Source organism: Protomyctophum bolini (genome assembly GCF_963924005.1).
Source record: "Protomyctophum bolini genome assembly, chromosome: 3".
In the NCBI taxonomy this organism is placed as follows: domain Eukaryota; kingdom Metazoa; phylum Chordata; class Actinopteri; order Myctophiformes; family Myctophidae; genus Protomyctophum; species Protomyctophum bolini.
Window position 1 is genome coordinate 21,727,153 of NC_137864.1, and position 25,059 is coordinate 21,752,211.

Below are 25,059 nucleotides of genomic sequence, written 5' to 3' on the forward strand. Positions count from 1 at the left end.
TCACAAATAGATTTAACCTATATTTATTACAGAATGAGAATACAGTGCATATAATATTTTATCTTGGCGTTCGGCTCTGCTACATTTTTCTCCCTGCTCGGCACAATTAAACACCATCATTAAACATAAAGAACAGGGAGATAGATATACAATAACAACCCCCCCCATGGGGAAAATAAATAACAGCCCAACGGGCTCTGTTATTATTTCCCCCCCAAAAAGGCGTCCAAAGGCGTCCTGTGGCACTCTAGAACATAAAGGGGAGGCGTCCAAAGGCGTCCTGTGGCACTGAGTGATACTCTGTCCGACATCACTGTGCTTAACACCGGTGCTCCACAGGGGACTATCTTATCCCCCTTACTTTTCTCCTTATATACAAATTAATTCCAGTTAGACCAGGATATGTTTCTTTTGTTCAAATATGCGCATGATATGGCCCTGGTTGCCTTACTGAAGAAGGGGGACACAGCGGGGGAGGAAGCATACAGAGTACATGTGTCATCTCTTCAGAACTGGTCTCCTTAGGGATCAATGTGACAAAAACAAAATAAATTGTCATTCAGGGAAAGGAACCTGTGCAGTCCATTACAATTGGTGGACCAATAGTGGGGGTAGTAGACAATTTGTAATACTAGGCACATATATTGACAGCAAACTCAATTTCAGTGAAAATACTGACCAGATTTTTAAAACTTGTAACCAACGCCTCGACCTACGCAAGCTCAACTCCTGTAGAGTGAGCAAGTATATCATGGAAACAGTCTATAAAAACATATAGTTCAGCAACCACCACTGTTCACCACTGTTCACCACTACCATTCTATTTGGCTGTAGAAGAAGACGGCCTCCTCATCTCCCCAAAACAACAATGGTGGAGGTGGTCGCGCTAATCGAACAAATCACTGGCTAAGAGTCTTTTTAGATGCGCGGTCATGGGGAAGAGCTATTGAGCCACTAAACACAGTCGCTTTATTATCCAGCGTGGTTTTTAAGCGTCACTCTTAAAAAGGACTAGAAAGGCCTCATCCACCATGCACCTTCATCGATTTTCAATGCATTGAGGCTGAAGGGGAAGCAATCGAACATGGAGCTGCCGCTCGAGAGCTTAGATTAGCGGTAAGCAAATTGTATATGTTTACCATTAAATAAAGCGCTAATTAACACGTTAAAGGCGTCGTTGGCAGTGCGGGGGATTTTTATTCAAAAGGATTTGCTGTCAAAAGTAACACTGACTCTTAGCTCATTAGCGATAACTATTACCTCTCAAACAAACTTGACTGTCAGCCTGTATAGGACACAGCCGATTGGCTCAGAGTCACACAGACATGACGAGGACAGGTATAGGTGATTGGCCGGCGTCGACTCTTGCAGCTCATTGGATGTTGCAGGCTCCGCCCGGCAGGTAGTCCTGCACGTACGTGGCTACGGATTTGGACAGGTACGTCATGGTTCCAAAACGACCACTGGGGGCGCTGTCGTACAACAGGCGGCAGAGGCCAGTGGACGGGTCCTTATCCAACAGATTGTCAGTCAGTCCTAGTTCCTTCTGAAAGAGGAGAGGAGAGGAGAGGAGAGGAGAGGAGAGGAGAGGAGAGGAGAGGAGAGGAGAGGAGAGGAGAGGAGAGGAGAGGAGAGGAGAGGACCATTGTCAGAGTCATTGATATACCCATCATTAATTCTCAGGGTTCATCGCCATGCATGTTGGACATTATGTCCTTGTATGGACACATTGATGACCCCTGTTCATGCTGTACAGTGCGTGTGTATGCGTGCGCGTCCGTGCGCGTGCGTGCACCTGCTCATGGTACAGTAGAGTAGAACATGTCACTGGCAGCCTGGACCACCTTGACTCACCTGGTCATGATAGAACATGTCTCTGGCAGCCTGGACCTCACCTGGTAATGGTAGAACATGTCTCTGGCAGCCTGGACCTCACCTGGTAATGGTAGAACATGTCTCTGGCAGCCTGGACCTCACCTGGTAATGGTAGAACATGTCTCTGGCAGCCTGGACCTCACCTGGTAATGGTAGAACATGTCTCTGGCAGCCTGGACCTCACCTGGTCATGGTAGAACATGTCTCTGGCAGCCTAGACCTCACCTGGTCATGGTAGAACATGTCTCTGGCAGCCTAGACCTCACCTGGTCATGGTAGAACATGTCTCTGGCAGCCTATAGACCTCACCTGGTCATGGTAGAACATGTCTCTGGCAGCCTAGACCTCACCTGGTCATGGTAGAACATGTCTCTGGCAGCCTGGACCTCACCTGGTCATGGTAGAACATGTCTCTGGCAGCCTGGACCTCACCTGGTCATGGTAGAACATGTCTCTGGCGGCCTGGACCTCACCTGGTCATGGTAGAACATGTCGCTGGCAGCCTGGACCACCTTGTCCACATGGATGACGGTGGAGATCATCTGCAGGTCCACCTGCAGCAGGAAGCTCAGCACCAGCATGGCCTCCACCAGCAGCTGGCGGTACTCGGGCTGAGGGACGCGGTTCAGCACCGAGTCCACGGCCACCGCAAACTTGATTTCGTTGGCTGTCATCTGAGGAGGAGGAGGGAGGACACAGGGGCGTCATTTAGGGCATGGCGATTGGCATCAAATTAGTTGTTGTGCAACATCGTGCTACATCGTTCTGTTATTTTCATGGAAGACGAAGAAGAAGAAGAAGGGTGTGTGCAACCTGGTACAGACAGACAGACAGACCTCTCTAGTAGTTGATGATGATAAGACACTGCCCTCTATGGACAGCCCGTGGCACTGAAAGACAAGACAGGATTATAATTAAATACATAATCAAATACATTTACCGCCAGTGAATGATAAATAGACAGCATTATTATATAAAAAAGTAAGCCATGTAACCTAAAAATACATTTCTGGTTCCTGTATCATTTGCGACCGTTATCGTGCTTATAAAAGTTAATTGAATGGTTCTCATTTTGAAAAATATAGGCCTACATGGAGTATGCATGACCGAAAGCCTAAATAGTGGCCGGCCTCTCCCATAAGACATGCCCATACTTTTGTAGTATCTAACAGTGTTGTTTTTGGCAGCAAATTTTGATTTTAGTTTTAGTCATATAGTCTCAAGAATAGTTTATTTAGTTTTAGTCACATTTTACTAGTCACCTGGAATGTTTTAGTGTTCGTCTAGTTTTAGTCAACTAAATGTCATAAGATTTTAGTCGACTAAATCTAAAGTTGATTTAGTCGACTAAAATGTATTTTGGCGGGCCTTGATGCCGTCGTAATGACTGATTTCACACTTGCTATTTTCAGCATGAAACCATATAAAATGACTTATACTGGATCTCTTGTCCACTAGTCCCTTCCTAACATTTTAGTCTAGTTTTTATTTGTTGACGAAATTGTCACAATATTTAGTCTTATTTTTACTAGTCATCTTAGTTTTTATTTAGTTTCCATTTAGTTTTCGTCAGTGAAAAAAGGTAGTCGACGAGCATTTTTCGTCTTAGTTTTAGTTGACAAAATCAACACTGGTATCTAACTTTGTAATGCTACTGACGTTTGTGTGCATGCAACACTCTTGAAAACAAAGTATTGAAAACTAAGTATTGCACTAAGTATTACAGTCTTGAAAACTAAGTGTTGCATTGTGGGTTTGAGCTGACAGGACCCTTTTGATGTCGATCTACCTTTTAGGTCACCTTCTGGTTCAGACCTACCCTCTGCAGGTTGCTCTAGAGCAGTGGTTCCCAAAGTGGGGTCCGGGGACCCCCAGGGGTCCTTGAGGTAGTTCCAGGTGGTCCCCAGCTAAATGATAGTTTGGTTCCATTTGTACACTCGCAGAATGTTAGAGACCCCAGAAGTGAACCTTTCAAACCTGTCTTCTCAACTCTGTTTTCTGCAAGACATTACTCTATAAGCCATATCTCCAAAACAGGTGGGTTAAACTGAACAACCAATATGTCAATTTGAAGCTATGATCCCCTGCATTCATATGACATAAAAAAAAGATCTAATCTAATGGCAGTCCCTCAGTCAAATTTGGAACCTTCTGGTAGAATCCTACCTTCTGCAGGACGCTCCAGACCTTCTGTTAGAATCCTACCTTCTGCAGGACGCTCCAGACCTTCTGGTAGAATCTTACCTTCTGCAGGAGGCTCCAGACCTTCTGTTAGAATCCTACCTTCTGCAGGACGCTCCAGACCTTCTGGTAGAATCCTACCTTCTGCAGGACGCTCCAGACCTTCTGGTAGAATCCTACCTTCTGCAGGACGCTCCAGACCTTCTGGTAGAATCTTACCTTCTGCAGGACGCTCCAGACCTTCTGGTAGAATCTTACCTTCTGCAGGACGCTCCAGACCTTCTGGTAGAATCCTACAGGCACTTTGTTCAGAGCTCCGTCCAGGCGTCTCCTGCGGAGCCACTGTCCCTGACGTCCGTCCCTGACCTCCACGACGGCCCTGGAGCCCTGGAAGCCCTCGATGGGCGGAAGTCTGTAGCGCTGCATGTGTGGAGGAAACGTATGAACCATGGTGTATACGCACGCACATGCAGGCAGACATGGACGCAGGCAGGCAGGCAGACATGCACACAGGCAGGCAGGCAGGCAGACATGCACACAGGCAGGCAGGCAGGCACAGTGTGAGCTTGTAGATCACTATGGGGCACAGTGTGAGCTTGTAGATCACTATGGGGCACAGTGTGAGCTTGTAGATCACTATATGGGACAAAGTGTGAGCTTGTAGATCACTATGGGGCACAGTGTGAGCTTGTAGATCACTATGGGGCACAGTGTGAGCTATGGGGCACAGTGTGAGCTTGTAGATCACTATGGGACACAGTGTGAGCTTGTAGATCACTATGGGGCACAGTGTGAGCTTGTAGATCACTATGGGGCACAGTGTGAGCTTGTAGATCACTATGGGACGCAGTGTGAGCTTGTAGATCACTATGGGACGCAGTGTGAGCTTGTAGATCACTATGGGACACAGTGTGAGCTTGTAGATCACTATGGGACACAGTGTGAGCTTGTAGATCACTATGGGAGACAGTGTGAGCTTGTAGATCACTATGGGACGCAGTGTGAGCTTGTAGATCACTATGGGACACAGTGTGAGCTTGTAGATCACTATGGGACAGTGTGTATGTGTCTATATATTTACTCACCCCTGACTCCACATTGATGATGTCCAGAGAGTGGACAGACAGGCTCTGGAGGTATACGGAAGGACACACACACACACACACACACACACACACACACACACACACACACACACACACACACACACACACACACACACACACACACACACACACACACACACACACACACACACACACACACACACACACACACACACACACACACACACACACACACACACACACACACACACACACACACACACACTACCTAAATGTCTCGATTATCTGGAGACATGTTGTCATGAGGGAAACAAAAACCATCTATTGACATTAGTTATTGACAATAAAGTTGAATAAAGTATGAATTGCATTACCTTGCATTTATCACTCAGACACTCTAGTCTTTATCCAGAGTGACAGAGTTAAACACAGAATGCAGAGAGACAGTGTAGAGTGCCCTATAATTTGGTATTTTCATAAATAAATATGAATGCTGCTTACCAGTCGTATCTGGCTGCTGTATCGGCTGTCTATGGTTTTGTCTCGGGTCACTTCCTGGATAGAGGTCCCCGCTGGGGTTCGAACTGAAACATGCACACAGTGTCATGTGACACAGTCCATGTGCAGTGATGTAAATAGGTTTTCAATGTAATGAGTCCCGGGATGCAGGGGTGGTCTTTTAGATGAGTCCCAGAGACATTAATTGGATGAGTCCCACTTCAACGACATTAGGAGTCATATTCATGTTGAAAACAGAAGAATAATTATAACTAAAGCTAGCAAAATAAACTAAAAAAGCAGTACAGTAGTGCATCCTGTGGATGCAGAGGTTTTTGTTTTATTGCGTCCCTTAACTATAAACTGCTGCATGTGACACAGTCATGGCGTCTGCAGTGGAGGACAGCAACCAAGAACATAATGTGACTCTTTTTGATACAGAGACAGTCATGGCGGCAAGACTGACTGTTCAGGAGAGGAGAAGAACTGTTCTTTTTTTAATCCAAAATGAGTTAATAGCACAGGCAGACTCTTCACATACTAGAGCATGTCTAAATATTAAATAAATGTTTAAACATGTAGTAATGTAATGTTAGAGACCACAGAAGTGAACCTTTCAAGCCTGTTTTCTCAACTCTTCTCTGCAAGACATTACTCTATAAGCCATATCTCCAAAAGTGGTGGGTCAAACTGAACAACCAATGTCATTTTGAAGCTATGAATCTAGCTATGAAAAATAAAAAGCATTTAATGCCTCGGTTAGAAACGGTCACGTATGGTTGCTGTCGGGCAGTAAGTAACTTCTTATCTCCAGATTTTACCTCTTTGTGTTCTTTTCATATAAGCTATAGCTTATTACTACTTGATCATACTACAGCATCACCCAAGCAGCAGATCTGCAAGCTGAAAACGTGGCACGTTTTTGAGTTTTTGGATTTGAATTAAAAAAGTAACAGTTTTAGACTTATACGGTTTCCACCCGACAGACAAGCTAACATTTGGAGTGGAGTACTTTGTCTTGTCAGTAATTTGACTTAATTCTCACCACTCTTCTGCACGCCAAACTCTTTTCCACTCAGGATGTGATACAAGAGATTCTTCAGCTCTGAAGGACTCATGTTCATCAGAGACTCTGTGGCATCCTCGCCTGCAGAGAGACACAAACACAAACATGTGACATCTAATGTCAGGGGTCTTCAGCATTTTTCAAGCCAAGGACCGCTTAGCTGAGATAAAGAGAAGAAGCAGGGACCCCCACTGCATATTGTGTTGTAAATTATTAAAGATCTTTTCCAGTTTTCAGATGTTATGTGCAATGATGTCTTCCCTTTGTATTTAGGGCTATTATAAACTTCTTTACTCAGTGAATCACCCTACGGGGGAAGTGTCATCTCTGGCACGAACACAGAATTAAACCATATACTTCACGAACAATGTATTGGTCGGGACATCTGCCCCTCCCCCCCCCCGAGGTGATAAGAGCTCCCTTCATGCCAGGCGGGTCAATCCGATTGCCTTCTGTTTGCGGAACGCACGTTAACTGCGTGTTTGTACCTGTTGAACCTTGTATCTCACCTAGAGACGGGCCTTCGGCTCGGCATCTGCAGACTCCCTGGTTGCCCCGCCCCTTCACGTGTCTTTGGCAAGAAACCACGTACAGTAAGTGTTTATACCGGTTGTTCCATTGCGTCAATGTTTTCTCAACGAGAGCTCCGCAGTGCTAAGCTAACACTGCGTCCACTCACGCTTTAGCTGTGTGTGTGTGTGTGTGTGTGTGTGTGCGCGCGTGCGTGTGTGTGTGTGCGAGTGTGTGTGTGTGTGTGTGTGTGCGTGCGTGAGTATGTGCGAGTGTACAGTATGTGTGTGCTCACCAGAGCAGTGCAGGCTCATAGACAGCTCTGTGGTCATGACCTGGAGGATCAGTCCAGTCCTCAGTCTGAACATCTCACTGAACAGCGACGGCTGACTGCGAATCACCATGGCTAGAAACACCATGACCTCCTGACAGTGACACGCACACACGCACATACACGCACCACACACACACACGCACGCACGTATGCACGCACGCATGAACATACGTACACGCACATACACGCACACACGCACAATAATAACATTCATTAATAATGTTCTACTGCAGTTGTTTTCAATCATTTTCATACGAAGCTCCATTATTTATTCAACATTTGAGCCACGGACCAACATTTGATGACATTTAGCCTCTCAGGCCCAACACTTAATACTTTTTGTTGTCTTTGGATATGATTTTGTCCATAATTCCATGCTGTATTGATGTTGGTACCATTAGGAGTGATAACAGGAAAACGTTGATCAAATTAACAATAATTTATAACAATAATAATAATGTTTAACATTAATTTATGGAGCGTACAATTAAACCATCCATTTGGTATTTTACACTCTCAAGAGTTAAAGATCTAATAAGGGTCCATTTGGTTACGAACTCTCCATCATTTAGCTGGGGGACCACCTGGGACCCCCTCAAGGACCACCGCTGGTTGAAAACCACCGTTCTACATTGCTGTAGTGTGTATGTATGAAGTTTGTACCTGTGTGAGCACAGCGATGGTCAGGTTGTTGTCACTGGCAGATTCTATCAGTTGGGCCAACTTGTCTGGAGGCATGGGTCTGGAAAACAGTTCATTATCTAAGTATGAAACCAGCTTGTCTGGAGGCATGGGTCTGGAAAACAGTTCATTATCTAAGTATGAAACCAGCTTGTCTGGAGGCATGGGTCTGGAAAACAGTTAAATATGAAACCAGTAGACAATGTGGCCTATAGAGTAATGTCTTGCAGAAAACAGCGAGTTGAGAAAACAGGCTTGAAAGGTTCACTTCTGTGGTCTCTAACATTACATATAGCTACATGTTTAAGCATTAATTTCATATTTACATGTCGATTTCAGCTCCGACACTTATTTCAGACATGCTCTAGTATGTGAAGAGTCTGCCTGTGCAGCTCTCTGGTGAAAAGCTGTAATTTGCGCGATGGCAGGCTCTCAGTCAAATCTGGTCACATATGACTCATGGCTCATGTCAAAATTGAAGGCACAATTTTCCCAAGATTCCTTGCGAAGCATGAGCGGAAGCTTGTCAAGCTTGTCAAGTCCCGGAAAAGACGCATAGTGATTGGCCAGTAGTCACTTTAGTGACAGCGAGAGACATGGAGGAGTCGCATGAGTGACGTCACTTGGGCAGCAACGCAGCTTCCGCTTGACGTCCTGCCTTCAATGCAGACGCGTCGCTCCAATGAACAAAAGCATCTACTTTTTTATATGGTCTGAACAGGAAGTAAGACGGAGGAAGAATAACTCACGCAGAGATGATTTTCTCTCTCGGTTCAGGAGGAAGACCCACTGTCAGGTGTTTCTGATGAGCCATCAGGTCCGAACACGCCTGAAAAAAACACACGCATAGTCAACAACACCACATTGGTATGGTTTGGGCTTAACGTATTCTGGGCAGGAACCCCTTTTGGTGTTTTAAGCATTATGTTATACTTTAGCTATTGAAAAATAGCATACCTACAAGCTCATAGGAGCTCTATGAGCTTTTAAGTTTGCTATTTTTGAAAAATCGTGAAAATGTGGAGCAAATTATATTCTTTCAGAGTGAAAGTTTTTAACTCAATTATTTGCTCCTGCGGGTGTCCCTGGAAGTGGAACCACATATTATCAGATGGGGTCGGCGGCCAAATACAGATAATTTTGGGGTCCTTGACATGAAAATGTTTTAGAACCACTGACATAGAAACATAGGGTTTTTCAGAAAACTGTCAGGATTTAGAAGACATTTGTATCGTCCTCAGGTCTAAATGGCTTAAGGCGTCACCTCGTCCAGCTCCTCCACCTTCATTCTCAGCATCCCAGAGATCATCCTGATCAGGCCCCAGTGACACAGCCTCCCCGCCTGCTCGTACAGGTCAGCCAGCAGCCTGCGCACCGTCCAGCCATGACCCCCATGGAGCCTGGTGTCCCAGTCCAGACCCCTGGGGGGGAGAGAGAGAGAGACAGAGAGAGAGAGACAGAGAGAGAGGGGGGGGGGGAGAGAGAGACAGAGAGAGAGGGTGTTCCATTTAGGCCCTATGCAATCAATTCATAGACATGACATGAAGAATATCAAGAACATTCAAAATCTTTACAACAAAAAATGCCACGCCTTGTAGAAGGATAATTTACCCATATTTGTTTTGGAAGTGGGTGGTACCAGATTGTTGTTCCGTATAGTATTGTGGCTGTGGGTGTCACTGACAATAGAGCGTCCCGAAAGAGAATTTCCCATTCATTTTTCCCCATTTCCCCATTTCCTATTTATTTAAAGACCTCGGACAAAGCCAACTCTTATTGTGACAAATCATGACAATAAACAACGTTTTGGGACGATCAAGTAAAGAAGAAGAAAAAAAGGGCAGGGTGCGTGCGTGCGTGCGTGCGTGCGTACTTGTCCTTGTAGAAGATGTAAAGGATGTCCGCCTGGTCCTGCAGGTTCCTGGTCTTCTTTAGGATGCTGACCAGAGCCTGGTAGTCTATCTGACCGGCCATGTCTCTGGGCAGCAGCATGGGGGCCTCGGGGTCCCCTGCAGTCTGGACCACACAAGCCAAGGAAGGGCCCCAAACGTCAAACCCATATATACGCTGAATTATCTCATTCGGCGCTGATATGGCCTTTGGAGTTTGGACGCCTATTTTATTATAAATTGATTAGGGTTCACAACTGTGTTCTGTACGTGCTCATAAAAATAAAAAACGGAAGTGAAACTTCCGCTGGCTTATGCTGTTGCATAATTTAGAATCGCAATATCTTGGATTCTTCTTTTTGGCTCAAAACAAGCTATAGATTTGCAGCTCATTGTTCAGATGTTTTGGGTGAATTAAATGACAATCGAAGCACCCGTTTACACACCGATAAATCACTTCCTGACTATCTTTATCGAGGGCCTAATATCGCCACAGACATCGTAGTGTGAAGTACATGGGAACAGCAACCCCCCCCCCCCCCCCCCAGGGCGACACTCATCAAAAGAGTGTAAGCATACAACATAATTATGGTCAGTGAAACTTAAAGATCAGTGCCTACCTTCCCCTGAGCGTCCAGCAGGTGGAGTCTGGGCTGTGGGGAGCGGAACAGCTTAGTGGGCAGATACATCTGGATGTCTGAGGAGTGAGCGCGCACACACACACACACACACACACACACACACACACACACACACACACACACACACACACACACACACACACACACACACACACACACACACACACACACACACACACACACACACACACACACACACACACACACACACACACACACACACACACACACACACACACACACACACACACGAACACACTTATGCCACATCACAATAGTACAATATCCAAAATTACAGACAATATCTGTATGTCTAATATCATGATATGGATATAATATTGATACTATAGGGATGTCCCGATCAGGGTTTCTTTGGCTCCCGATCTGATTCCAATCATTGACATATAGTATACATACTAGCACAGTGTTCATAGCAAGGTTAATTATTTATTCAGCATGTGAGCCGCGGACCATCGTTTGATGACATTTAGCCTCTCAGACACAAAACTATTATGTTGTTGTTGGATAAGATTTTGTCCACAAGCAAACAAACGTTGATCAAAATAACTATTCTTAATCTACACTCTCTGCATTCTTGTAAATTAAGTAATGCAGATGTAATGCAAGAGTAATCTCAAGAGTTCAAGATCTATATGGGTACCACATGGGGACCACCTGGAACCTCATCAAGGACCACTGGTGGTCCCCGACTCCCCGGACCTGGTTGAAATCCACTGCTCTAGTGTGTGTGTGCTATTAACCGTGTATGTTGAGGTCCCTGGCCTGGTGCACCAGGTGCACCATCTCTCGGGTCCTGTTGGCGGTCGCTCTGAACCGGTTCAGACCACCCTTGATGCTGCTGATGGTCACCTTGCTCTGGGGCGTGGTCAGCAGGCCGTCCAGGTACTGGGCCAGGTCGTCCACCTCTGTCACCACAGCAACCAACACAACAACAACATCGCCATCAGGGTGTATACATACGTCTGTGTACTTATATTCATATTTGTTTGAAGGTTTATTGCTTATTAAAGGAGCATTCATTGATTTGGGTGATTTGGAAAAAAAAAACGGTCTTCCCCGGTGACAAGATGTGCACATGCACACACTACAGTGGGGGGGGGGCACGCAACAGGCCAACAGCACACACACCAAGGCCCGCCCCTGCTCGATCATAATTGGCGGAAGACCCCTCTCTACCCTGATTGGATGAAGGCTGGTCCACCTAGCCAAAAACAAAACCTACGTTTTTTTGTACCCCCAGGGGTTAACTGGGACAGGGAGGAACTCCTTATATGGTCAGCACACTCTATAGTAGGGAGGATTATCACAACAAAACAAAAAAATCACTGAATATACCTTTAAGTATCCCCATGCGCACTCCACTACAGTGTACTGTAAACTAATGAGGATCACACACGCATACACACACATGGAGGATCGTGCACACACAAACACACACACACACACACACGCGCGCGCGCGCACGCACGCACGCACGCACTGACCACAGTCCATGAAAGAGAGGTGAGCACAGGAGGAAGTGGTTTGGAACTCCTCCAGCGTTCCTGTCTGGATTCTGGAACACACATCATTAATAGATCATTATAAATACATTCATCTAATTAATAATAACTGGAACACACATTATTAATTCATTCATATTATTAATTAATGTCATTATTAATATGATTCATTTCATTTTCATTTTTTCAAGTTCAGGAGACTTCGGGGGAAAAAAAGCAATTCTCCTGAATGCTGCCTTCCGGCATGGCATGGAAAGGAAAGGAGTGGCATTTGCATTTCTTTCACCATAGTAAATGCTGCATTCGTGGTCTGGAAAGGGCAGTTGTTTTACAGACGGGTAAAAGGGCAGTTGTTTTACGGACGGGTAAAAGGGCAGTTGTTTTACAGACGGGTAAAAGGGCAGTTGTTTTACAGACGGGTAAAAGGGCAGGGGCTAAGGCCCCCTTTGATGTCTATGTGTGCACGTCCCTGGTCAATAGAAGCTACCTGGTTCCACCATAGTAGCCGTCCTGCAGTTTCCTCAGCATGGACAGAACAGCAGGATCCACCTCCTTGTGGTCATCAGCTGCAACAACAACAACATGCCATGATTTCACTGGAAAATAGACAGCTATAGAGCGTCGCAGTCCCGCCCCCTTTCATGACGCCATGCCCAGGAAATAATTCCCAATGCATTTTTCCCATAGACATTTTAAAACGTATTTATTTAAAGACCTTATAAGCCAACTCTCGTAACTTATTTCTATTTTAATTACTTAAAAAAAAAAAACTATTTGTATTGATCTCATTAATTCATATCGTTCGATTTTATTGGATTATTTTTTTGTGTGTGTTTATTTCCAAAGAGAAATGATGTGAGTCTGCACTGCTTTACACTGACACTGTAGGTTACTGGCTGTGCACACAAATAAAACTGTAATGCTAAGGTAAACATTATTTATTATACTACAATCTGTTTAATCTAACTATAATCATCAACCATCAACACAGGGGGTGCAGTGACCCACGGTCACCGCCCCAAAATGGCCTCTGCCCGGGCTCTGGACAGGGCCCCTGCCCAGGGTCCATATATGGAGCTGGCCTGGGCTCTGGACAGGGCCCCTGCCCAGGGTCCATATATGGAGCTGGCCTGTTCTGACCTCACATCACTAAATATTTGGGCATGTCTGACCACAGACCTTCATAAGCTGGCCTGTTCTGACATCCCAACACTCCATATATTTGGGCATGGCTGACACAGAACTTCATATATAGGAATTAAGGGACACATAGAGACACATACAGAAATTTGACATCATGCTGATGTTGGGCATAAAAGGGACACAGACATAACATCTGGGTGGGGCATACATTTCCAATTTGCATCGTTCCAAATATAGGCCAGTGCCGTAGAGGCCCCACGGACACCGCCGTAGAGGCCCCACGGACACCGCCGTAGAGGCCCCACGGACACCGCCGTAGAGGCCCCACGGACACCGCCGTAGAGGCCCAACGGCAACCTCTCTAGTATAGGATAAATTAGCGTGACTGTAAAGTCGTACATTATGCTCTGTAGGAAGAGGACATACTGAGCATGCTCTGTAGGAAGAGGACATACTGAGCATGCTCTGTAAGAAGAGGACATACTGAGCATGCTCTGTAAGAAGAGGACATACTGAGCATGCTCTGTAAGAAGAGGACATACTGAGCATGCTCTGTAAGAAGAGGACATACTGAGCATGCTCTGTAAGAAGAGGACATACTGAGCATGCTCTGTAAGAAGAGGACATACTGAGCATGCTCTGTAAGAAGAGGACATACTGAGCATGCTCTGTAAGAAGAGGACATACTGAGCATGCTCTGTAAGAAGAGGACATACTGAGCATGCTCTGTAAGAAGAGGACGTACTGAGCATGCTCTGTAAGAAGAGGACATACTGAGCATGCTCTGTAAGAAGAGGACATACTGAGCATGCTCTGTAAGAAGAGGACGTACTGAGCATGCTCTGTAAGAAGGTGACGTACTGAGCATGCTCTGTAGGGAGGTGACGTACTGAGCATGCTCTGTAGGGAGGTGACGTACTGAGCATGCTCTGTAGGAAGGTGACGTACTGAGCATGCTCTGTAGGGAGGTGACGTACTGAGCATGCTCTGTAGGGAGGTGACGTACTGAGCATGCTCTGTAGGGAGGTGACGTACTGAGCATGCTCTGTAGGGAGGTGACGTACTGAGCATGCTCTGTAGGAAGGTGACGTACTGAGCATGCTCTGTAGGAAGGTGACGTACTGAGCATGCTCTGTGACACCGGGAAGGTGACGGTGGGCCGGCCGGTGCGGCGCCATCGGGCGGCGAGGTAGGACATCTCCGTCCGGATCATCTCCACGATCATGTGGTTGTCCAGAGCCAGGTAGAAATGCTGGTGGTCAATGAACTGTCGGAAAGGCCAAGGTTCAGAAGTCAGGGGTTTTCAGAATTGAATGAGTTGTGTGTAATATATTCTGAGAATCTATTCTGGTAAGGAAGAGACGAATGCCCTATACATTTTTCATTTGTTTTTATTTTTCGTTTTTCTTTTAGGTTGTATAAGATTATTAAAAATGATCATTTCACAATCATATTGTTGTTTAATATACCTTTTAAAATGTTTTGTCTATGTCTATGTCTATGTTATCAATATGAGCTTTAAATCAAATTACCGATTCAAAGTAATCAGAATGCTCAATGTGATTCTATTTCAAAGTGGGTCACAGCAACCCATTTAGACCTGAGGACGCACGTCTGTGTCACCTTATAGCTTTTAACCACTTTAACCATTATTTTAAACTAGTTGTTGATCTCAAAGCGTGGCACCCAGTGCCGTGCTATGTATCGTGAATACATATTATTTCACAGCGAACTCTTTGCTTCGTTGGGTTCCCTGGAACAACTTATTTTCAGATGGGGATCGGCAGCCAATTACATATCATTTTTGAGGGTCCTTGACATGAAATTGTCTGAACCTTGCACTGATATAGAATAATTTCAGAAAACTGTCAGGATATTAGTAGACATTATAGAATCTGTTCTCAGGTCTAAATGGGGTTAAAGGTGAAAGGTCATGAGGTCATACCTGAGGGGTGAAGGTGAAGATGGTGTCTCTGACCAGGTAGAACTTGGAAGTTCCAAGAATGCCGATCTGTCGGTAGGGCCGACCCGTTAGGCCCAGGCGCTGGTTACGACCTGCATGGTAAAGGGATGTTTCACTTTAAATAAATAAAATCACTTCATTCACACCTGTGCATGAATGAAGTGAGGGGCATTCTTATCATTGCACATCGTCATATACATCATCACATTCCAGGCAATATTTTCCTCAAAACGTATTGACTTAATTATCATTTAATTTATTACTTGAAGACTCCATCACAACTTGGAGCACCAAATACTTAAAGGAGCATTCAGTGATTTGGGTGAATTGTAAAAAAAGCCCCTCCCCCTTAGCCGTACCTGTTCAAAACCCTGGAAGCTACATCACTGCTGCCCAACCCGAGGCGAGCACCAAAATATGAATGTTGTTTCAACCAGTCTGTATTTTTGTATGGTGCGTGCATGCATACACACCCAGTCTGGCGTAGATGTGACTGAGGACTCTGGCAGGCTGCACTCTGATTGGCTGAACCTCCTCCATGGTCTGTGACGGGATGTCATGAAGTGACAACATCTGTTTGATCTCCTCTGTCTCTGCAATGATGGCCACTACACGCACGCACGCACACGCGCACACACACACACACACACAGTCTAGTTGAACCGGAAGTAATTGTGCGGTGCACAGAGCTTCGGTCCAAAGCGTAATTTCAACATGTAAACAATGGTTGTCATCGTCACGAGGTCGGATTAAAGTTACTGTAAATGAAGCTGTAAACATTGTCCTTTAAAAAAACATGGTCTCATTCCAAAACTGTTGCTTTTCAGGATTCATATTCAAAAGTAGCAGATTTTAATATTTTTGATGCAATTGTGTGACGCTGTAGTAAGTAAAGTAAGGCGTTGATTTACGGATAGGGTTGCTCCGATCTCATCTCATGATTTTCAAAAGATCGGAGAAAAGATCAGATTTTTTATTGTCTAATGTAAATCTCAAAGAAAGATGTATAAGCAATGAGATTTGTAAAAACGGTTGTGTTTATGCTAGTTGTTTTCCTTCTGGTCCCAGTCAGAGATCATCAAACAAAGACTAGTCACACTCAGAGGCGCGAAAGACACTTATGACGGAAACAAAGGAAATGAAACCCCCGCTATGCATGATGGCATACTAATTAAGACACAATGATTTTTATCATTCTGATAAAAAATAATAGTCACATTTTGCCTTTCAATAATTGAAAGGTAACACAACAGATTACACTAGAGTGATATTATACTATTGTGATATGGCATAAGTGTTATATAAAAATATAAAGATCGGATCGGGAAAGATCGGTATCGGTATGTCTCAAAATCAAATCAGAATCGGATCGGGAGAAAAAAAACGTGATCGGGACATCCCTATTTACGGAGATATAAAAAAACACAAAAAGTGATAAAACAAGACGATAAGATGTTTCTATATACAGTATATATACAGTATATATATATATATATATATATATATATATATAGCAACATAGGTTTTTCATCAAACTCTAAATGGGAAAAAAGCTTAAAATGTTAATAAACAAGATTAGATCACCTTGAACGACCGGAGACTCTTTGGGGATGGTGGACAGTCTCCTGTTGAGAGGATCGATCTCTCCTGGAGCCAAGAGCCCCTGCAGAGACGGACGGACGGACGGACGGACAGACAGACAGACAGACAGACAGACAGACAGACAGACAGACAGGTAGGTTAGAGCAGATATCCTACAAATAATATTACACGCAAACAGCCTCTGTTAGTCCGGTGGCTTAGTGCACTTGCAGATAAAAGCTCCACATTTTGTATGAGGCTTCCTTAGGACATATTAAAGGATTTTCTAGGAGCCCAACGCAGATATGGGAAATATCCATAAGATGTAGATTGTACAACACAAAAGTAAAAAAAACAAAAAACATTCTTGAGTCATGAGAAGAACATTGTTGACATATTGTTTTTTTGTCCACTTAAGAAGGTGAATCTGATTTAAATTTGTCCACTGATTAATAAACCTCCAAAATGAGGACCCCTGGGGGTCCCCGGACACCACTTTAGGAACCACTGTGTACTAGGATGTGTCTAACCTCAGCCAGCAGGCAGCCCAGGATGTACAGCGACTGTCCCCACATGAGAGGACACTTTCCCTGGGGAGTCCTCTCCACCGTGTGGGGGCTGGCATACTCCTCATCCACCTGGAGAACGCACGCACGCAATTTTAAAGCAGGTTAGTTTTTTGACTCGTCTGATGCGCCCGGTCACCGTCAGGGAATGTTTCCTTTTTAATCAATGAAAGGTGGCTCCACTGCCTACGATGCATTGCGTTGCGTTCGGTAACTGCTTTAAAATTGCACCGGTTTTACCCGCGTCACACGCGTCCAGTGGAGCCCCGCCGGTGAGAACTTAGGGCTGCAGCAGGAACGGAAGCCTGCGGGACCCAACGTAGGCTAAATGTTGGCGGAGCGGGCAGTATTAAAATGCCTGCGGGCGGGCACGGGCGGTCAAGATAAAACCAGAAATAGACCATTTCAAAGTGACAGATTACATTGGGATATTGGTGCATACAATATAAAACATCAGATAAATACATTCAAGATATACCGTGAGATGACAGGCAGGTACCTTGTCATGGGGAACACTGTAGAGTTGTGGTAACAGGTAGATTCCATCCTTTTTGATCATGATGGCCTCCAACGCCTCACGGTATTCTGCCACCTGAACACGCACGCACGCACACACGCACACGTTGATCCATAAACCTAATGTCTCGCCAGTAAAAAATCCTCCTCAAATGTCGGGAATTCTATACATTAGCCCTCACAAACATGCACGCACACGCACACGCACACACACACACACACACACACACACACACACACACACACACACACACACACACACACACACACACCTGTTCAGGACAGTTGCTGAAGATGCCGTCCAGAATGAGGTAGGTCCAGAACAGAGGCCATTCACACTCAATGTTCTCAAACAGCTTCAGCTCACTGGACTCGTAGTACATCCTACTGGGGTCCTGCAAGGGTTAATAATAATAATAATAATATCAAGAACTGCACTCTGTCGAGTGCATACTTGCTTGTGACTAGTAGTCCATAAATTAAACATAGGGTATTTATGTTATAGTGGTCTTACCTCTTTGGGGGTCAAATGTCCATCTCTTAGGAAACGACAACAACCGTACCTCCCCTAGACGCATGGACAGACAGACAGACAGACAGACAGACAGACAGACAGACAGACAGACAGACAGACAGACAGACAGACAGACAGACAGACAGACAGACAGTTGAAAAACATATGTCAGGGCCCTCAGGCGTCCTACTAGTACTAACAATTTGTATTCTAGTGACTATAGCGATATAGCGATATTCTAATACACGCTTGAGCGGACTTATAGTGACCATAATGAGGAATGAGTGGCCATAAGGAGTCAGTGACCATATAAGGAGTCAGTCACCATATAAGGAGTCAGTATATGGAGTCAGTGACCATATAAGGAGTCAGTGACCATATAAGGAGTCTATATGGAGTCAGTGACCATATAAGGAGTCAGTGACCATATAAGGAGTCAGTCACCATATAAGGAGTCAGTGACAAGGAGTCAGTGACCATATAAGGAGTCAGTCACCATATAAGGAGTCAGTATATGGAGTCAGTGACCATATAAGGAGTCAGTCACCATATAAGGAGTCAGTGAAAAGGAGTCAGTGACCATATAAGGAGTCAGTGACCATATAAGGAGTCAGTGACCATATAAGGAGTCAGTCACCATGTAAGGAGTCAGTATATGGAGTCAGTGACCATATAAGGAGTCAGTCACCATACAAGGAGTCAGTGACAAGGAGTCAGTGACCATATAAGGAGTCAGTGACCATATAAGGAGTCAGTGACCATATAAGGAGTCAGTATATGGAGTCAGTGACCATATAAGGAGTCAGTGACCATATAAGGAGTCAGTGACCATATAAGGAGTCAGTATATGGAGTCAGTGACCATATAAGGAGTCAGTGACCATATAAGGAGTGACCTGCAGCTTGGAGATGATCTCCTCCTTGGTGACGTTGATGATGTTGACGTCCTCCACGGCGAAGGCGGGGTAAGAGATGATTGACAGCACGCCTGCGTCCAGCTCCTTGGAGGTCGACGCCCTAGGAAGCATGGAGCTGATGACCGACTGAGGAGACAAGGAGACAGGAGTCGAGGAGAGAGGGTTCATGCCGTAGTAAATCAGTGTCATACATATTCTGAAGAAAACCTGGAGACTTGACATTCAGTAAGTAGGTCTTATGATCAAAAATGGAACATCATAATGGTGTGTAAAAACATCTAAAATGTGCAACAGACAAGACCAAGTCTTTGCCACGGACACATTTGTTCCCTGTGTGGACATGTTGGTGACCGCCAGGGCTGGACTGGCCATAGGACGTACCGGGCATATTTTCGGTGGGCCGCGACCGTAGGGAGAGCCATGATGTGAAAAAAAAAAAAGATCACATGGCATGCCCCTAAAGAATATTTAATTTAAATTTAAAAACACTTTTTGGCATCTGCCACTTGATTTAAGTTGACTTGATTGATTGATTGATTGATTGACTGACATAAAAAAGGGCCTGTCAGCTCAAACCCATAATGCAATACTGTTTTCAAGAGTGTTGCTGTGCACAAATGTCGGTAGATTACTAATGAAATACAAAGAAAACGACTACCTATTCCATTTCCCCCCTTACCCATTCCAAGTGCATTTTATTTGTTTTAAATGTAATGCCAGCGCCGCTATTCCAAAGCCATTTTCAGCAATGGTATTATGTTTTCGGTACAGGGTAGATCTTGTTGAGCTGGTCATTTTGAAAGTAGCTCTCAAGTCCAAAAAGTGTGGCCACCCCTGGTGGGTCTAGGGTTTAAGCTCAGCTAGCTTACCTGACAGTGTTGGATGTCATCGTGCAGCGCGTGGACAACAGAATCAGGACCTCCGTTTGCACCAAACAGGTTCAGATCATCCAGAGCCTCCAGGGCTGCCTGGAGAACGCAAGATAGTTTATGATGATATGTTATAATAACCAGTAGCATGTCAGGAGTATAGAATAGAACAACATTGGTTCACTAATCCGTTAGTAAATAGTGACTAAAGGTTTGTGTATTTTCTCAAATTCACGTGTGATTCACTAAAGGGCATGTACTGTACAGCAGGGTCTAACCACCGATACCTAGAACTACCTATAGAAATCATCCCATTACAAGGGGCTGTTATCACCTGTTGTCATCCCATAGCTATGGATCAGTAGGTCCCTATACTGGCCTAAAATGAGCCTATCAACCTTTCTATGGCAGCCCTGAGCCTCCCAACAATTAAAGGAGAATTCCATGCTAGAAGGCTTTCTTACCTTTATTTGTAGTTGTTACGTCCCCAACAAAGAGGTCCAGGTGTTATTTTGTGCAAAAGTGCATTATTGGCTATTTCCCCTAATATAAGCCCTCAATAGGGCAACGAGTGGCCCAGGAAATGAATCCCAATACATTTTTCCCATAGGCATTTCAAAAGTCATTTATTTAAAGACCTTTTAAGCGTCGTACGAAGCCAACTCTTACAAATCATGACAACAAACAAAACATTTCGGGCCAAACAAATAATTAGAAAGTAGAAAAAACCGGCAGGACACTTGTTTTGTTGTTTTTCTTCTTTGTAATTATTTATTTGGACCGAAATATTGTGTGTGTTGTCATGATTTGTCACGACAAGAGTTGGCTTCGTACGATGCTTAAAAGGTCTTTAAATAAATTATTTCTGAAATGCCTATGGGAAAAATGCATTGGGATTCATTTCCTGGGCCACTCGTTGTTCTGAAAGGGGGAGGGACTGTGACGCTCTATGGGGGTTAGGTTTTTGTGCTAATTCGCTTATTTCCATCAAAATAAGTAGTAAAGTGTGCCGCTTGGGATACTATTTACATTATGAAGATTGTTGAGCAATGGAAATAAGCTAATTAAATTCCATGCAATTGATTGAGGGCTTATGGTAGGGGAAATAGCCAATAATGCGCTGTTTCTCTTTGGTGGGGACGTAACAACTACAAATAAAGGTAAGAAAGCCTTCTAGTATGGAATTCCCCTTTAAGCATGGTCAGGACCTGGACGATTGGGGCCAGATCAAGTCAAACCAACACTAGTCAGATCTGGCCCAGAATATCACCTGATTTCAACCAACATAAATTCTGCCCACTAAGACGGACGTCCCTGGATGAATCAGAGAGAGTCTGATCGAGGCCAGATCAACTAAGACATATTTGTCATAAGTGGACATGCGTGTCTGCAATTAAACGTACCTTAGCCATGCCGATGGAGCTGACATTGAGCTCAGGAATGCCCTGGTTGGTCTTATCTCCTCTCTCCCACATCCCAAAGTCCTGAACACAGGCAGACATTCTGTTTTAGACAACACTCTTACACTGCAGTGGTTTTCAACCAGTGGTCCTTGAGGGGGTTCCAGCTGGTCACCATGCAGCTAAATGATGGAGAGTTGGTAACCAAATGGACCCTTAAAGATATATAACTCCTGAGAGTGTAAAAATAAACCAAATGGATCACGGGTCCATTTGGGTTCATTTTACACTCTCAAGAGTTAAATTATTGTTAAACAACTGCATTTCTTAATTTACAATTTTCACAATTAGAGAATGTAGAATATTGTATTTGCCTATATCCATCCACCCACCCATCCATCCATCCACCCATACATCCGTCAACCCATCAATCCATCAATCCATCCACCCATCCATCCATCCATCCATCCATCCATCCATCAATCCATCAATCCATCAATCCATCCACCCATCCACCCATCCATCCATCCATCCACCCACCCACCCACCCATCCACCCATCCACCCACCAATCCATCCACCCATCATTATGTAAAGGTCAGAGGTCACTCACAGCCACTTTGTAAGCCACCTCGACGTAAAAGAGCAGATTCTGAATCATGTCCACCTCGTCTTTGGTGTAGACAATATGGAGACCTGCAGACAGACAGACAGAGCAGGGAGGAAGAGAGACATAAATGTTTACATAAAATGTAATTTAGTTAGTTCTAGTCATAATTATAGTTATGTGAAATGTTTGATGCAGAGGAGCAGAGGCTGACCGGAGGCCGTCATCTGGGCCAGGAACAGCAGGAAGATGGAGGTGGCGTCCACCTGGAGGTGACCCCACTCTGTGTCCCCCACCACCACCCCACACGTCCTGGAGCTGTACTTAGCATGGAGGCAGTCTGACACACTCTTACTGTACTTAAACTTCTCTATCTTATGCACCTGGAGGAGAGGAGAGGAGAGGAGAGGAGAGGAGAGGAGAGGAGAGGAGAGGAGAGGAGAGGAGGGGAGGATCATTTCATATAGTAAACAAACATTCACAATGTTGAGTACCACGGCATGCATGGTAACTTCTATGTTCAAGCAAATGTTGGTTCTTAAATTTCACCACTATACTACTGTACGTGATTTCACTTAATTCAAATATCACTTCTTTTTTTGTTTTGTTGTGATAATCCTCCCGATACTATAGAGTGTGCTGACCATATTATACACAGTTCCTCCCTGTCCCCAGTTAACCCCTGGGGGTCAAAAAACCTTTCGTTTTTGTCTAGGTGGCCCACTGGCCCAGCCTTCATCCAATCATGATAGAGAGGGGCCTTCCGCCAATCATGATCGAGCAGGGGCGGGCCTTGGTGTTCTTGCTGCGCGTGCGTGCGTGCGTGCGTGCGTGCGTGTGTGTGTGTGTGTGTGTGTGTGTCCACTGTAGAGCGTGTGCTTGTTACCGGGGCGGACCGGGGTTTTTTCTAAATCACCCAAATGACTGACTGCTTAACCTGTTTAGAGCTTACTGCACTATGTGGGTGAGGGTGAAGTGTAGAGAGGTATTTGTTTTTATTTTTATCTTTGTGATATGTGATATATCGTCTTACCTAGTGGGCCATGAGCCTGTAATAAAGTTTAATAAAATATGCGTTTACTGGGAGCTGATGGTAGGTGTTGTGTTACCCCTGCTGTATCTCGCGTAGCCAGACAATATTCCACATTCTCCAAATGCTATATAGAGTCTGGAACTACACCTCCCCAAATCCGAATAAGGAAGCTGCCATTTCCGTTCACGGAAATATATTTTAAAATATCTTTAGAGCTTATATTGTTTTATTTCCTTTTCTGCTAAGCAACAATCTATTATATGCTTAGATGATTTCTATTTATATTAGGATAAAAATGTATGTAAAGATGAAACGGATGTGGGGAGGAGGCTCCACTACTGCTTTATATTTTACTCATGACTTCCATTGGTCCAGACTGCATGATGGAAGCATTTGGAGTTGCGAGAGGCAACAGTCTGGTAACGCAAACCATCTCCCTGCATGGGGTCTGTAGAGCCCCCTGGTTCTCAGCCAGTACTTACTGTACTTACGGTATACTCATTAGATTGTGTGATGTCATAATAGATACTGGGTCATACTGTACCTGGCGCATCATGCACTGTAACAACCCTCTCATCAGCTTCACTACACTCTAGAGAGAGAGAGAGAGAGAGAGAGAGAGAGAGAGAGAGAGAGAGAGAGAGAGAGAGAGAGAGAGAGAGAGAGAGAGAGAGAGAGAGAGAGAGAGAGAGAGAGAGAGAGAGAGAGAGAGAGAGAGAGAGAGAGAGAGAGAGAGAGAGAGAGAGATTAATTAAAGAGAGGAAGGGAAAGGGAAATAAAGATCAATCAAATGAGTTAATTTGACGTCATATTCAAATAGCATATTGCCATTCATTTATATTGATAGAGAGCAGAGATTGATTGATTGATTGAATACTTTATTAGCAGGTTTGTTAAAGTTCATGCTAAAGAGTTATAACACAAAAAGCCCCAGGGGGGATTCTCACTATAGTTAGATCAGATTATAAGACGTGTGCTTTTATGTAACATGCATTGCAGTGATCAATAGATAACAGCACCAATAGGTGTTACCAAACTCAACCGGTGATCAATAGATAACAGCATCTTAAGCCCAATCCTAAGACCCAGTTACTGGATGTCAAGTCTCCAGTTTACTGTGACACTGTTAGGTGTCCACTGTAGGACAGCAGTTATCCAATGTTGCATTTTCAAGGACCCCCGATAACTCTGAGAGTGTACTTGTGTACTCATCTCTCCATTTGTACAGTATGTCTGTGGCAAAATGCCGACCACGAGCCAGCATAGGCTATATGGCGATGAACACTCAGGCTTACACAATGCAACCAATATACAGTATTTTCCCCTTTACGTTATCTTGATGATGTCAATGAAGATATACTCTTCTCTGATACACAAAGTATGATAATGCAGCGGTGGTCCCAGATTGTGGAGTCCCAGCAAGTGGAGGGTTTGTTTGTTTGTATGCCCCCGAAATTGCTAAATGCAGAGAGAGAGAGAGAGAGAGAGAGAGAGAGAGAGAGGGGGCGTTCTGACATTCATGGCTCGTTTGGCTGAAATCCGAAACCAAGACTTATGGCCCTTGGCATTTAGACACGCACACACACTCACGCACGCACGCACGCACGCACGTACGCATGCATGCACGCACGCGCGCACACCTTCACTTTCTGGGCAGGCGTTCAGTCTGACAGCAAACGTATCGATG

At 44.6% G+C, this 25,059-nt stretch overlaps 1 protein-coding gene across 1 annotated transcript in view; it reads right to left on the reverse strand.

The window, feature by feature from the left end:
• Positions 1–16: 16 nt before the first annotated feature.
• Positions 17–25,059, reverse strand: part of LOC308313074 (phosphorylase b kinase regulatory subunit alpha, skeletal muscle isoform-like) — a 27,783-nt gene continuing 2,740 nt past the window's right edge. Inside the window, exons 3-32 of the mRNA XM_080759975.1 lie at positions 23,917–23,964; positions 22,554–22,722; positions 22,346–22,428; positions 21,737–21,817; positions 20,334–20,432; positions 19,444–19,590; positions 18,549–18,602; positions 18,307–18,429; positions 18,018–18,110; positions 17,483–17,590; positions 16,956–17,034; positions 15,845–15,979; positions 15,354–15,463; positions 14,531–14,675; positions 12,753–12,831; positions 12,248–12,318; positions 11,504–11,668; positions 10,722–10,798; positions 10,086–10,228; positions 9,477–9,633; positions 8,962–9,041; positions 8,195–8,273; positions 7,493–7,622; positions 6,667–6,768; positions 5,625–5,707; positions 5,142–5,186; positions 4,315–4,476; positions 2,712–2,765; positions 2,349–2,549; positions 17–1,546 (exon numbers count right to left, since the gene is read on the reverse strand). Of these exons, the coding sequence (XP_080616101.1) occupies positions 1,373–1,546; positions 2,349–2,549; positions 2,712–2,765; positions 4,315–4,476; positions 5,142–5,186; positions 5,625–5,707; positions 6,667–6,768; positions 7,493–7,622; positions 8,195–8,273; positions 8,962–9,041; positions 9,477–9,633; positions 10,086–10,228; positions 10,722–10,798; positions 11,504–11,668; positions 12,248–12,318; positions 12,753–12,831; positions 14,531–14,675; positions 15,354–15,463; positions 15,845–15,979; positions 16,956–17,034; positions 17,483–17,590; positions 18,018–18,110; positions 18,307–18,429; positions 18,549–18,602; positions 19,444–19,590; positions 20,334–20,432; positions 21,737–21,817; positions 22,346–22,428; positions 22,554–22,722; positions 23,917–23,964 (3,276 nt within the window). The 3' untranslated portion in view covers positions 17–1,372. The remainder of the gene's footprint in view (positions 1,547–2,348; positions 2,550–2,711; positions 2,766–4,314; positions 4,477–5,141; positions 5,187–5,624; positions 5,708–6,666; positions 6,769–7,492; positions 7,623–8,194; positions 8,274–8,961; positions 9,042–9,476; positions 9,634–10,085; positions 10,229–10,721; positions 10,799–11,503; positions 11,669–12,247; positions 12,319–12,752; positions 12,832–14,530; positions 14,676–15,353; positions 15,464–15,844; positions 15,980–16,955; positions 17,035–17,482; positions 17,591–18,017; positions 18,111–18,306; positions 18,430–18,548; positions 18,603–19,443; positions 19,591–20,333; positions 20,433–21,736; positions 21,818–22,345; positions 22,429–22,553; positions 22,723–23,916; positions 23,965–25,059) is intronic.